Genomic DNA, 12,934 nt, shown 5'->3' with positions numbered 1-12,934 from the left:
TACACAGGAATGCACTGCCTTGGGTTCACCCACCTGTGACTTGTGGGCCGCAGGGTATTGTGTTGCAGGCCTGTTCCTGTTCGGGTTTGCTGCTGGCATCGCATGCTTGGCTGTGCGTTTTGTCTGGTGTAAGACATCGAACCTCCCTCACCTGCAAGCCCCTCCCACAAGAACGTGAACACTGGAAGGAAAAAGTGGTAAATGGAGCAAAAATAATGAGTTTAAACAGACACCTGGGCTTAAATTCCATACTATTCCTGTCACATCACGACTCACCGCGCTCCATTCTGTTGTGAACCATGATGACTGACACTCTCCCATCTGGCACTCTTGGACTGCAACGGGCTTTTCTAGATGAGCGCACTCAGTGGAGGGCACAACAGTGAAGTCATTTCCCATTTTCTTCACACAAATAATGTCTCGGCGCTGGGTTCCATCCCCACATGGAACATTACACTGAACAATACCAGAATGGGACAGAAACATACAGCTTAAGGGATTAAAAAACAATAAGGTGGTATTAATGGGTCTAAAACATACAAGACCTTTAATCTATTTTACACAAAAGGCAAAAATATTCCTAATTTTCCTCAACACCTGCAATATTTTTTACTTAGTGATGTTTACATAGTGTAGTGTTTGCATTTTGTTATTTAAAGCCTGTTTTTGTTTTTTGATGACTTTCAAAGCCTGTATGTGATATTTCAGAAGAAATTTTATGATTTGGTAAAATCTAAATTTCAATTTGCGGACTGCAACCTAACCATTCTTCCCTATATTTGATTTCTTTAATTTTACCAAAAAAATGAAAAAAGAGATACTGACACACATAGGTTACTTTAACTATGAAGTAGAATAATTGCAGTTTATACCAAATTTGTGAATCAAACTTTTGAACCATCAAACTTCTTTAAAAAAATCTTTTTTGTCTTACTTATTTTGTACAGTAACATCTTTTTTTTTTATCCTGTGTGAAAACATAAAATATTGTTTGTTTCTTGGTGTATAGCCTGCAATTTAGGAAATCTCTTCTGCATTCTTCTATTCTATTAAACATTTTACACATAATTGTAAAATGGTACTATAGATCCCAGAACACAAACATTTTCTTTCCTTCATCTCACCTTTGTCCAAGGACTACTGAACCATGTGAGCGTTGGCACACATGGACCACTGTTACAGGCCTTCAGCTCTGATGGTTTTTCGGAAACACAGTCCCCTCCTCCTTCACCTTCCCTGACCCCACCTCTTGTAAGGCACACCACTTCTCTCTTCTGCACCCCAGGGCCACACTGTGCTGAGCACTGTGTTCACAAAGTGAGACAACGTGTCAAGAAATGCAGCTGTTGGTAGCTCTGCTTCTGACCGTGTTTCTTACTCACAGTGTTGGACCAGTCGGTGAAGTACCAGTTGGTGACACAGGGGCCCATGTTGCACTCCTCACTTCCCTGTGGGCGGACCCTGGAGTTGCACTCGTTGTCGTTCACCACACCGCCTTGATCACTAACACAGCGCACACTTCTGGTCCGTTTACCGACACCGCAGTCCACTGAGCACTGCATTAAGATTCACATTTTTACCATCATAAGAAAAGTACAAAACTGTTCAAGTGTTAGTTGTTATTCGGTCTGTCCTTCAAAGGATTAAAACATACCGTGCTCCAATCGGAGTCGACCTCCCAGTGGGAGCAGAGCTGGAGGTGGCAGGCCTGTGTTGACGGTGGTGGGGTGAGATTAGCACAGCGCTGGGGATGGACCATAGTGGAGCGATTTCCAAAGCTCTGCCGACACTGGAGCTGCCTCTGCTGCATGCCCGGCCCACAAGACACACTGCACTCCGACCACGCACTGACCTCCCAGCTACAGCAGACAAAGAAAATGTGGTAAAAATATCAGCATATATTCCAGTTTAAAGTCCCACTCCGATCATCTTATGATCTATTGTGCACCCAGTGGTCTTTTAATTATAATTATGCCGTTTTTAGCCAAAATCAAGAAACCTGTGCGGTATTTTAGTATAGTTTCTGCAGAGCAGCAGTAGTTCATTAGAAATTCACCTCTTCATGCTCACACTTCCCATCAATTCCCATCTGTTTCCACTCTCCCTCAAGCCTGTTATAGGTGCAACTAAAAAGGCGAGCAATAAAAGAGTTATCCAGCCATACAGTTTTGAGTCAGATGCCAGCTCAGACGAGGAAAACGAAGACGTACACGGATCTATTTGTCTACAAGCAGATCCATCAGAATGGAGCGGAGCAGAGTCGCTTGTCGTTGTAAGTTCTACGTCACAACTGCAATCTTCTTCCAATGGCATTTTTCATCTGCTCCTGATTCATAACAATTTGAATCAAGAAATATTCAGAAATGCAATTTTAATATTTAAAACACCAAAAACACAATTTTCATTGGAATGGGTCTTTAAAAACATTTATGAGGTAAAAGTTAAACTATATATGAAACAAGATATTAAAAAGTACATACGTAAAAGTATGTCAGACTTTTTAGCTTATTTTTTTCCAAACCTTTCTTACTCATTAATACCAAACAGGCATCTGTATATTTAAAAAAAACTGTGTTCAACTCTGTGTTTCAGCTATAATAAATTGAAATTGTTAATACAAACACTTTTTATAAACTATTTTTGCAGTAAAATAAATGTAGTCACTGCATCTGTGGGAGCAGCAATAATTCAGGAAATGAATGTTTAATATTTTAGGCAGAATGCATTGTTCTTTATGGCTGAATGTGGTTCGCTTACAATGGTGGGCAGGAGTGTGTGTTGCACGGCTCCTCCTCGGGAACAGGCTTGGCTGCAGAGTCACACTTCCTCTCTGGAACCTCTTCATCTGTTTGCCGATTCACACAGATAATGACTCTATGCTGAAAACCTATAAGACACGCACAGAATGGACAAAGCTGTTTTTCTCGTGTTTTTGCACTTACACCCCACAACCAGCGGAGGGAGACATCACATCATGCTAAAAGGCAGACTGAAGTTTATAGTAAGGTGAATATGCAGATATCTTCAGGACTTTTTAGAGGCTGACCTTTGCCACAGGAGGCAGAGCACTGCGTAAGGCCACCTCTCCTCCACACAAACGGCAGCTGAGTGTCTGGGGGCAGGTCAGTGCGAGGAGGGATCCGCGCATTCCTGTTGGGCGCTGATCCTCGTTGCCGCGTCCTCTCAGGTGTCCAGCGGTCTGAAGATGGTTGAGAAAATACAGACGAGGAGGAGGATGAGGAGGAGGGGGAAGAGTGGGAGGGAAAGGAAGGGCCCGAAATAGGAGGAGAAGCAGGAGGTGGGTCCTCTATTGATACAGTCAGGGGACCTGGGAAAACAATAAAAAGACAAACATGGATGGACAAATTAGACAGGACAGGAAGGGCGGGAGGTTGGGAAAGGAACACAAGGAGGAGGGAGGAATGAAAGGTGAAAGAAGGTGTAAATGCAAAAACTGTGAGGACAAGAGGAAGGCAGTGAGTCACAGGCTAATGATGTCATGGTGAGGTCAGGGTCTCATGACAAGCAAATATGTTGAGCAGATAGTCTCCCATCTGGGTCATGGCAAACAAACACACACAAAAACGCTAATAAAAGACTCCCTTCTATGTGGTTCACAACCACACCCATCGTAATCCAAAAAGACGTCAGTTACGCCTCTCTGTCGTGTTTCCTTCAGTAATTAGGAAAGATCATCTCACCTTCAACCCATCCTTTCTTAAACCTGATGGATTTAGGATGGGGCTTGTGTGAATTAGTGATATGCTAAGCACATGCAAACTATAGAATACTGCGCCACTCCTGCACGCAGCCAACTGAGGCTTAAAGGATTTTCTGTCAGTGGGTAGGGAGATCGTACGATCGTAAAGGGGTCTTACTGCGAAGGGGTGCCCTCGCCGTGTCTCGCTCCCGTGGCCTCTCTCTGGGTATCTCCACTGGGGGTTCCCTTTCCCTCTCCGTCAGCTTTTCCTTTTCTGCCTTTTTCTCCACAGGCATGTAAAACTCATAGTCGATGCCCGGGTTGTCTTTGTGGAAAATAACCTGGAGAGAAAACAGACAATACTCATCTTGCAATAAAGAAACCCTTGGGGAAAAACCGCAAGTGTCAGACGTAAGATAGGCTGCAGACTTTGGACCCCTGCCCCTAAGAGGAATTCAGGCGATGATGCAAAGTCTGTCAAGTTAATCTTGTCATGTTGGTGTAAACATAATCAGTAAAAGTTTTGTGCCAACATTTGTTCATTTTAAAGTTAGTAGCTAAATTCTTTGGACAAAAGTTGAAAGAAAGCAGTGTAAGATCCCTGCTCTTGAACTGGATCTGTTATTATTAGGACATAGGCATCCTAATGTGGTTTACAGTGAGCTTAAGCAGATCAGTCTTTATCCATGCATGTTGGTAAAACAAGGCTGCCTGTCTGGGAACCTTTTTACAAAGAGAAAAGATGCAGCAGACGACTTTTGCTACAGTTGTTTGGAAAATTGATTAGATTCAGTAGCATGAAGCTGTGTGGTCACATACAAACCAACTCAGCTGCATCCATGTTTTTATTTGTATTGAAAACAGCAAACCCTTTGTACAAAATTCTAATTTCTTTAAAATCTCAAATGATTAGAATTGTTTCCCATTTACAGCAAAACATTTGTCTTTTTAAAATATAATGTTGTTCTTATCTAAAGATGTTGCTTCATATTTCTAGTGATTTACCATAAAGTATTTTTAGTTTACATCTTTTCATTGCTTTAAGGATGCTAGAGCATCCAGAGCAGCCACATAACATGATGCTTCCACCACCCTGCTTAACAGTTGAAATTTTGATCTGAGGCTAGAAAGAGTTTGTTCAGCACAGCAGATCAGCTTTCACTGATGCACGGATTTGGTTTGGCAGAGACTTTTACACCGGATGCCCTTCCTGACACAATCCTGTATTTTATCCGGGCTAGGACAGGGAGACCCAGACCTGGGCTTCCTTGTGGCTAAATGGTTAGCCAAAAGTGTGAAGGGTCTTGCCTGAGACCTGGGAAACAAACCCTGGCTGTCGATGTGCCAGGCTTAAAAGATTTTCTGTCATTGATAGCATCATACCATTGTAGCTCTTGTTCAATGACAAAAATAAGATTTCCCAATAATGTTGTGTTGGGATTAATTGATTGATTGGTTTATTTCAATCTATTTTGAGGAGGACTGTGTGTTTGAAGGCTTGAAGAAAGACATCCACAGGTTTTTCAGCACTTAACTCAAAAAGGACAATTTCTCCATATGTATTTTTTTTTAACTATGTCATGTTGATCATAATAAAAAAATCTTAAACCTTAATTTTCTCTGAAAATGTTTAAAAAGCTCTAAAAGTCAGAAGCTTTCAGAATTCAAGTTTCAAAGACTATTAAGAGATTTGGAGAGACTAATTCTTGGTTATGATGACTGAAAATTAATTTTGCTGTTTAGTGACAGAATGAGTTGGATGTCATTCACACACTCCAGGCTAAAATGTTCTAATCACTTTGTTGAACAAACGTAGGGCGACTTTTATGTCAAGAGTGAAGGAGAAGAGCAGTGCATTAGACCAAATAGCCAGTGTTCCGCTGTGATGCACTGTGATGAATGGGACCGGCTTTGATCATTTCAGTGTGGCCTGGTGCGGATTTAAACTACCCGGAGGAAAATGAGAAACTTTTTTTTCCGCATCAACAGAGATTTCAATGGATGAGCAGTCATATCGGCCCCTAAAACAAAAGGTTTTTGAAGAAAAAAAAAATCAAAGAACAGGGAGTGAGATAACCACAGAGGATTTTATCTATGCTCCTTTATTGAGTGATGTGTTCACATGACTGAGTTCATGCGAGACATCTCGGAGCAAACATCTTTGGAGCAAACTTAGGACATTACTGATCACGTTAGGAACTCACTTTGATTAAAATAGTGTTTTAAACATTTGTTGTGGATTTTTCTGATGATAAAGGAAGAAAATAAAGCGCAAAATTCCATTTCTGAGCATTTCTTTTTTCAAGTTGTTGTTGATAATGTGCAGCTAAACACATTATATTTGAAAAAGAGCTCCAAGCTCTGAGCAACGGGGAGAAGAATCGGGGGCACTAACAGTCCCGCCTGCAACTCAGAGGTGAATTTCTAATGAACTCCTGCCATTCTGCAGAAACTATGTCCTAGAAAACGACACAGGTTTTTTGATTTTGACTAAAAACGGCATAATCATAATAAAAAAGACCACTGGGAATGCTTTTACAATAGATCAAAAGATAATCGAAGTGGGTCTGTCAGGAAAATGTTTTATTATTTTGATTGCAATTTACCAGATTAACAATTTTGAAACTGGGATCGTATTTTAGTTAAACTAACAATTTTACCAAGATGGTTAGCACATTAAGATTTACAAAAGGTCAGGGATATAGAAAAGTATAACATAACAGGAAATAAAAATAGACAAAAATGGTAATTTGACTTTCTGTATCAAAAATCTGGCTTTAGCCTTTCTTTTCTGGTTTTCAATGTTTTACTTTAATATCCATATTCTATTGCAGATTCCTTCTTTATTTTTATTTTTTTCCAAAGAGAAATTTGCCTGGGGGTTCCAGGCAGCGACTTAAGCATGTGTATTAATGCTAGAGTCCGCAGGGGGACAGATGCAAATGTTCTCAATCAGCTGCAGCTATGTTCCTTCACATTAATTGGCCATGCCCTGGGTTATGTTTGCTCATAGGGTTAAAAGGAAGGCCTTCCTTTGCAGCAGGACTTACATAGAGTTGCAGCTGTGTTGTGGTGGGTCCTGGAGCCCTTAGGGATTCTCCTCTCCCTTCCTTCCCCTCCGACTGCACCCTGGGTCGGATGTAGGTGAAAGTAGTTCCACCTGCTTTATACTCTCCAGGAGGGTCCACAGCCCAGCGTCCATTTACCACTGATGCCCCGGTGCCACTCCTCAGAGCTGGAGAAATTGATTTTAGGGGCAGGTTGAAAACGTCAGCCGGATTTGAGTCTTGTTTTCTTTTCGCATTAGGACCATGTTTAGTCTGGTGAATTCTTAAGAAACCCACCATGTGCCTAAACACACTCCCAGACACACAAACACAGGCTTCAGCTCATTAACAGGAGGCCGAGGAAAAAAACACACACAAATGCAAACATGTACACACTTCAGCTTCAGCTTTTTCTGGCTTGAGTTTACACGACCACAAAATCTTCCGCCTTGGCTGAAGCCAGAACACACACACATTGGCCAAATCTACACTTTCCTCTCCAATGTTTCACTTTTACCGAAGTTCTTTTTATGCAAGACATCTTGAGCCACATTAGTGTTGTGCACTGACATTTGGCGAATCAGTGGCATCTCACCAAGGTAGTTGGGGCTGGTACGTCTCTCCGTGATGTTAATGAGTCTAGCTCCGGCTGGGATGTCCAGGATCTTGTGGTAACCAAGGGTAACGGTAGCATTTTGGAAGCTTCCCGTCACTTTTCGACAGGACGAGTCCTGCCCACCACACACTCCACACTTGTCAATCACAGTGCTGGAGCCCAGCACCCCGTCACAGCCCTCAGTCTGGAAGGAGAAGACATTGAAAAGATGTGAGTGATGGGTGGGACAATGAAGATAAAGGAGGGTAAGGGAACAAGGGAGATGTGGAAGGAGAAAGGCAAGTGGGGGAAAAAAAGGAAAGCTAGCCCTGTGTTGTTGACATTTCTAAACTGCTGAGAACGTCCACTATTATTTGTGTATATTGGTAGCTGGGGCTTTTTCTTTGAGGCGGAGTGCTGGAATTTGGCTGAAATCAGAGTTTGAGAGTGCAAATGAGAGAAAAGATACAGAGGAAAAGGGCCCAGTGTGGGCTCTCCTAATCTGAACGGCAGATTTAAATCAGCCTCCAGACATGAGATTACAAAAGCCAAGTCCTGCGCAATGTCAGACGTTGCTAGACAGGGTGGACTTAGGTTCAGACACCTTAGAAAAAATTTCCCCCACACATTCATAGTTTAATTCACTCACCAGACATCGTCCTTCTATACAGACATCGTTGGTGCTGACATTGAAGCAGGGCGTCCCGTCTCTGACTCGCTCTGCCTGACGGACGTAGAATCTATAACCAGCAGGTCTGCAGGTCAGCTCGCACTGTTTGTCCTCACCAACTGCAACACAAAGTATAGCCTAAGACTAGCTGAAAGAAACGGTATCATAAACACCTTTCAGAGTAGTCAGGAAACCAGAGCTGCTCAATATAACCCCTAACAGACAGTGAGACATCGATCAGCTATTTCCTCTTCTGCTCAGTGCTCACAGTTGCACCGTCTCTGGGGTCACGAGAAAGGTGTAAACACAAGCCTGAGAAAGGTACGACTTCTCTTTGTAACCCAACTGGAGTGCACAGGAAATGTGCAAGGAAGAAAAATCAAAGGAAGAGAGCACTTCTTTAAGGTTTCCAGAGGAAATCAAAGTCCTTTAGTGCCAAGAGAGCAGGCTGACAAACAGATGAGTGCTGAAACTCTCGCTGGAAGGGAAGCATTACAAGCATATAGTAAGGAAGCAGAGAGATGACACACAAGTAATGAAGAACAGTGCTTGTGTTGCTGATGTTCAGAAATTGTCACGATTCTGAGATCTGAGTGCAACACAAATAAATACAATACAAATTAAACATTTGATTTTAGTAACTGGACTTAAAAAAGCAAGATTTTCCCAAAAGGTGGAAAAATTCAGGCAAAAGCGAAGGTGGGAAAAAGAAGAATAGTAGCAAAGAAATGGTTCTGCTGTTAGAGTGTTTTGGAAAAACAAATCTAACAGTCTTTATTTACAGGGATCACTATGTGTCTAGAAATGAGACTTTTCAGTGTGGATATTTCTTAATCTCAACCTCCCTTTTTTGTCATCATGAAAAACTACAACTCAAGAACTATCAAATAAGATGTTGACTTCTTGCCAAGAGTCATAAAAATTATTAGTTACTGTTGTTACATTATTGTGCCTTAAACTAAGTTATGAAATAAAAGTGGTATTCATTGTTGTAAAAATCTATAATTCCATCAAAATGTTCATAGAGCATTAGACATTATTTCCCCATGACGGCATCTTATCTGTCAGGGTAAAAACACATCAGCAGGAAGTGATCCAGAGCTCTGTTGCTTTTACGGGTCAAGAAGTTCACGGTAGACACCTGAAACCAAAGTGTAAAGGGCAAATACCAGATGCACACTTTCACTTTGCAAAGTTAAAGGAACTCCAAACGCTTTCACAGAAATCTTCAAGCTTCGGAAAATTTATGTGTTATCATGAAGGAAAACTCAACCGCAGGGGACAAGGATTAGTGAAAACTGGGCTGTTCCAAATCTGCTATTGTGTTTTGTTTGTTTCCAGTCACGATAAGGAAAGCTGGGTGTAACGTTCCAGGTTTCTGTTGAATTTCTGCAAATATTTAAATCAACATCTAAGCAAGATGGTGATTCATGAAATCAGAAAAAGACACTTAAGTTTGGGCAGACACTCATTAGCAGCCCAGTTTGTACTTTTTTAGTTGTCTTACATCCTGATCAACAGATTTTTTTCCAGAGTAAATATATTAAAAACACTGACAGGAGTATTTGTTCTTAGTAAGTGGAAGGAAGTTGTAGGGTGGTTATACACAGGAACCATTGAACCTCCACCTGATGTTTATCTTTGCTCGTTTCTTGGGGGAGACTGTGGTGATGCATGGCTGGCAACATCCAACTGCTTGTAAATAAACCGTAGGTCCTTCAGAACAGGTAAACATCAGGTTCAAGGTTTTTAAAACGTGATACTGAGGAGCAAATTTTAGCAGTGAAGAAAATTTACTTAAGCAAACTGTTTCCAAAAACCAATTCAAGAAAACTGAAGCAAGACAACAAATATAAATTTAAAGGCATTGCTGTATAGCAGGGGTCGGGAACCTTTTTGGCCAAGAGAGCCATAAACGCCACATATTTTGAAATGTAATTTCGAAAGAGCCATACAATAATGTGGTGTCCTTTTCCCACACTGAGACTTAACCTCTTTTAAGGTTCTTTATTTTGGTTAATGCTGGCTGTAACAAATGCCGTAAATTAATTCAGCAACTCCTGGATCTCTCCCGCCGAGACGAGAGCGCTTCTCCTAACTTTATATTCTCCTGCTCCCGCTCCAGCCCTCCCATTTCCCTTATTCGGCCCATAGCTGAACCCCATTGGTCCAAACTACCTAACAACAGGCTGAGCGACAGAACTGGGGGCCAATCAGATCTCTGCATGATGCGTTCATTGAACTCCAGAACTTATAACACGGCCCAACAGCCACCCAGTTAAACTCAAGCCGCGACAATATGTTTAAAACTAAATATACAAGTGAATGTGTGCATTTGATGTAATTTCAACACTTCTAAAGTACAATAAGTCTGTGGATTCTTTTTAATAATATCGTTATGCTGTTGCTAATAAATGATGAGTATTTCTCGTGGTAGTTCTGCTGATGGTCTAGTCTGGTTGATACGTGGTGAGTTTCTGCTTCATGCAGGCGTTGAGATTTTAAACGTGATCGTAGGTCTGAATGTTCTTTAGATGTGAGACAGACTGATCACATGCAGACGGGGAGCCAAACACACACTCACACGCTGCAGTGAGTGACGGGCAGCAGGTTTTACGTTTTTACAATCCCTGCGCGATTCACCTACTGGCCGTGCCCACAACCCCACCCTCACCCTCTGCTTTCTCCCTCACACATCCCGTCCCCGCTACTGCGCGCTCTTTCTCAGAGACGGGAGCGCGCAGTTTTAGGCACGGCAATTCACAGGTTTCCGGGTGGTACAACTCTGTGAAATAATAGATGATAGTAAACTGATAGTTTTCTCTCCAAGCACCGCTACTACTGCGCGCCTCTGGCATCGCATTGCGCCCGAGAAGGACTGGTCTGATGAATAAAAAAAAATTGAAGATTTGTCTGCGAGCCACATGTGACCATCAAAAGAGCCATATATGGCTCGCGAGCCATAGGTTCCCGACCCCTGCTGTATAGGCTACTTGTTATTCTGAAAAGTCAAACTATTCTGAAAATAAGTGCCAACATTTTTACAATAAAAAAAAAGAAGAAAGAAAGGCCCCCAAATCTTTATTGTGTGGATAGTTTTGCCTTCTTAGGCAGCTCTAAGTGCTAAACAGATCTTCCTGCAGCTCATAACAGTGATTCAGTCAAACAGGGTGTTCATTTGATTAAAAAATACCCAATAAAGCCAGTTAAATAATTGTTAAAGGATTAAGCAATGATCCAGAGAAAGTGTCTTTTACTGATGTAGAATGGTTTTGTTGTAAAAAGAAAAAAAGGCAGTCCAACAGCTGCTGACTTTTCCTTTTACTGTTTAATAAAGCAGATTTTAGGACCCACTGTGGTGAGAATTGTGTTTTTAAACACGTTCTTGTAGCATTTTCTCATAATGAAAGACATATATAGAGAAAAGCTCCCTGCCCCGCTCCATCCTGATGCATCCACTTGTAGACAAATAGGTCCATGTATGTCTTTGTTTTCCTCGTCTGAGCTGGCATCTGGCTAAAAACTGATATTGCTCGCCAAGTTTGTTGCACTAGTAATGTAAGGATGAGTGTGTGAGGGGTTGTAAGCTAGTGGGAGAGCGTGTAAACAGAGATCTCTCAGAAACTGGGAGGGGAAGGGGTGGCGGGGTTGTTCCACATCAATGGTCCCACCCACAACTCAGAGGTGAATTTCTAATGAACTACTGCGGCTCTGAAGAAACTAGAAAACAACACAGGCTTTTTGATTTGGTCCAAAAATGGTATTTCATAAATAATAGACCACTGGGAATGCTTTCAAGAGACCAAAAGATGGAGAGTAACTTAGTTTTCAGTCTCTTATTTTCTATTTCTTATACATTAACTAAACACAACTCACTTATAGTTGACTAAAGATTGCCTTTAAATATTTCTCATTCAATTTACTTGAAAAAATCTAAATGACTCGTTTAGATTTACCCTCTATTTACACCTTTTTGTGTATAAAAAGATGTATTTGTGTTGCGTTCCTTAAAAGCTTCATAATTTATGGCTGCTTTAATGCTCATTTGACACTTCTCCCTCACCAACACCAGATAGCTGCAGAAGCAACAAACTAAAAATGTAAAGAGGAGGTGAAACATTAAAAAGGGCAGGGAGTGTTCCTACCTTCTCTCCCTCCCCCACATATTCTCTCCATCCGTCTGTCACAGTTATCTTTGAGAGATTAAAGTGGAGACAGTGACAAAAAAGGCCGCAGGGAGCTAAATTTGGCAGTTGAGTGGTGCCTGTCTACCTCTGTATTCGACCCTGTCATTGCCTCTAATCTGTTGGAGTCATGATAGAGAAATTTTTTGGGAAAATAAATAAATGAAGACTTGAGTCTTTACACATTTGTCCAGCTCTCTGTCTCTCCGTTCGCCTCAATCACTGGCCTCCCATTGGCTTCCAACAGCCCTCTGTCCCTCTCTGAGCTCAGTGTTCAGACAGTGGAATATATGTCGTCTAAATATACTTCCCCACTATCTCTCCATCTAAACAAACTTCGACAGCGGACAGAGAAAGAGAGAGGCAGCAGGACAGGAAGAGGATATGAGAAGGGGCCTAAAAAAAAGAATATTCATGTTCTGTGCTTAAAAAACTGATGTTCTGGGGCATCAATCAGAGTCGAAGAACCAGCTGGAATATTACAGAAATTTACACCGCTCTGTAAAGTCTTAAAAGAGATGAGTTCAGCTCTAAAAGATAATCTGATGTTGAAACCAACGCCGCAGCCACCAAAGGGATGATGAGGAACTGAGTATGAAGGCTTGGGGGTTGGGCCAGCGGGAGTGGACTGAGGTAAACAGTGTGACACCGTTTACTTAGCAGAGGGGAAAAGAATTATCTCCAGCAGCGATGAAGGGACGCCAGCAAATGGGACTTTGGCTGACTTCTTTTGTCCTC

At 41.7% G+C, this 12,934-nt stretch overlaps 1 protein-coding gene across 1 annotated transcript in view; it reads right to left on the bottom strand.

Annotated features, from left to right (window-relative positions):
* Window positions 1-12,934, bottom strand: part of LOC101158050 (thrombospondin type-1 domain-containing protein 4) — a 39,113-nt gene that overhangs the window by 1,946 nt on the left and 24,233 nt on the right. The window contains exons 6-16 of the mRNA XM_011485327.3: window positions 7,992-8,131; window positions 7,343-7,547; window positions 6,751-6,935; window positions 3,879-4,041; window positions 3,047-3,328; window positions 2,758-2,887; window positions 1,655-1,859; window positions 1,383-1,556; window positions 1,125-1,304; window positions 277-456; window positions 34-181 (exon numbers count right to left, since the gene is read on the bottom strand). Coding sequence (XP_011483629.1) covers window positions 34-181; window positions 277-456; window positions 1,125-1,304; window positions 1,383-1,556; window positions 1,655-1,859; window positions 2,758-2,887; window positions 3,047-3,328; window positions 3,879-4,041; window positions 6,751-6,935; window positions 7,343-7,547; window positions 7,992-8,131 — 1,992 coding nt within the window. The remainder of the gene's footprint in view (window positions 1-33; window positions 182-276; window positions 457-1,124; window positions 1,305-1,382; window positions 1,557-1,654; window positions 1,860-2,757; window positions 2,888-3,046; window positions 3,329-3,878; window positions 4,042-6,750; window positions 6,936-7,342; window positions 7,548-7,991; window positions 8,132-12,934) is intronic.

Source organism: Oryzias latipes, chromosome 16, assembly GCF_002234675.1.
Source record: "Oryzias latipes chromosome 16, ASM223467v1".
Classification (NCBI taxonomy): domain Eukaryota; kingdom Metazoa; phylum Chordata; class Actinopteri; order Beloniformes; family Adrianichthyidae; genus Oryzias; species Oryzias latipes.
The sequence above is the reverse complement of the archived record's forward strand: the minus strand, read 5'-3'. Positions and strand labels throughout refer to the sequence as shown.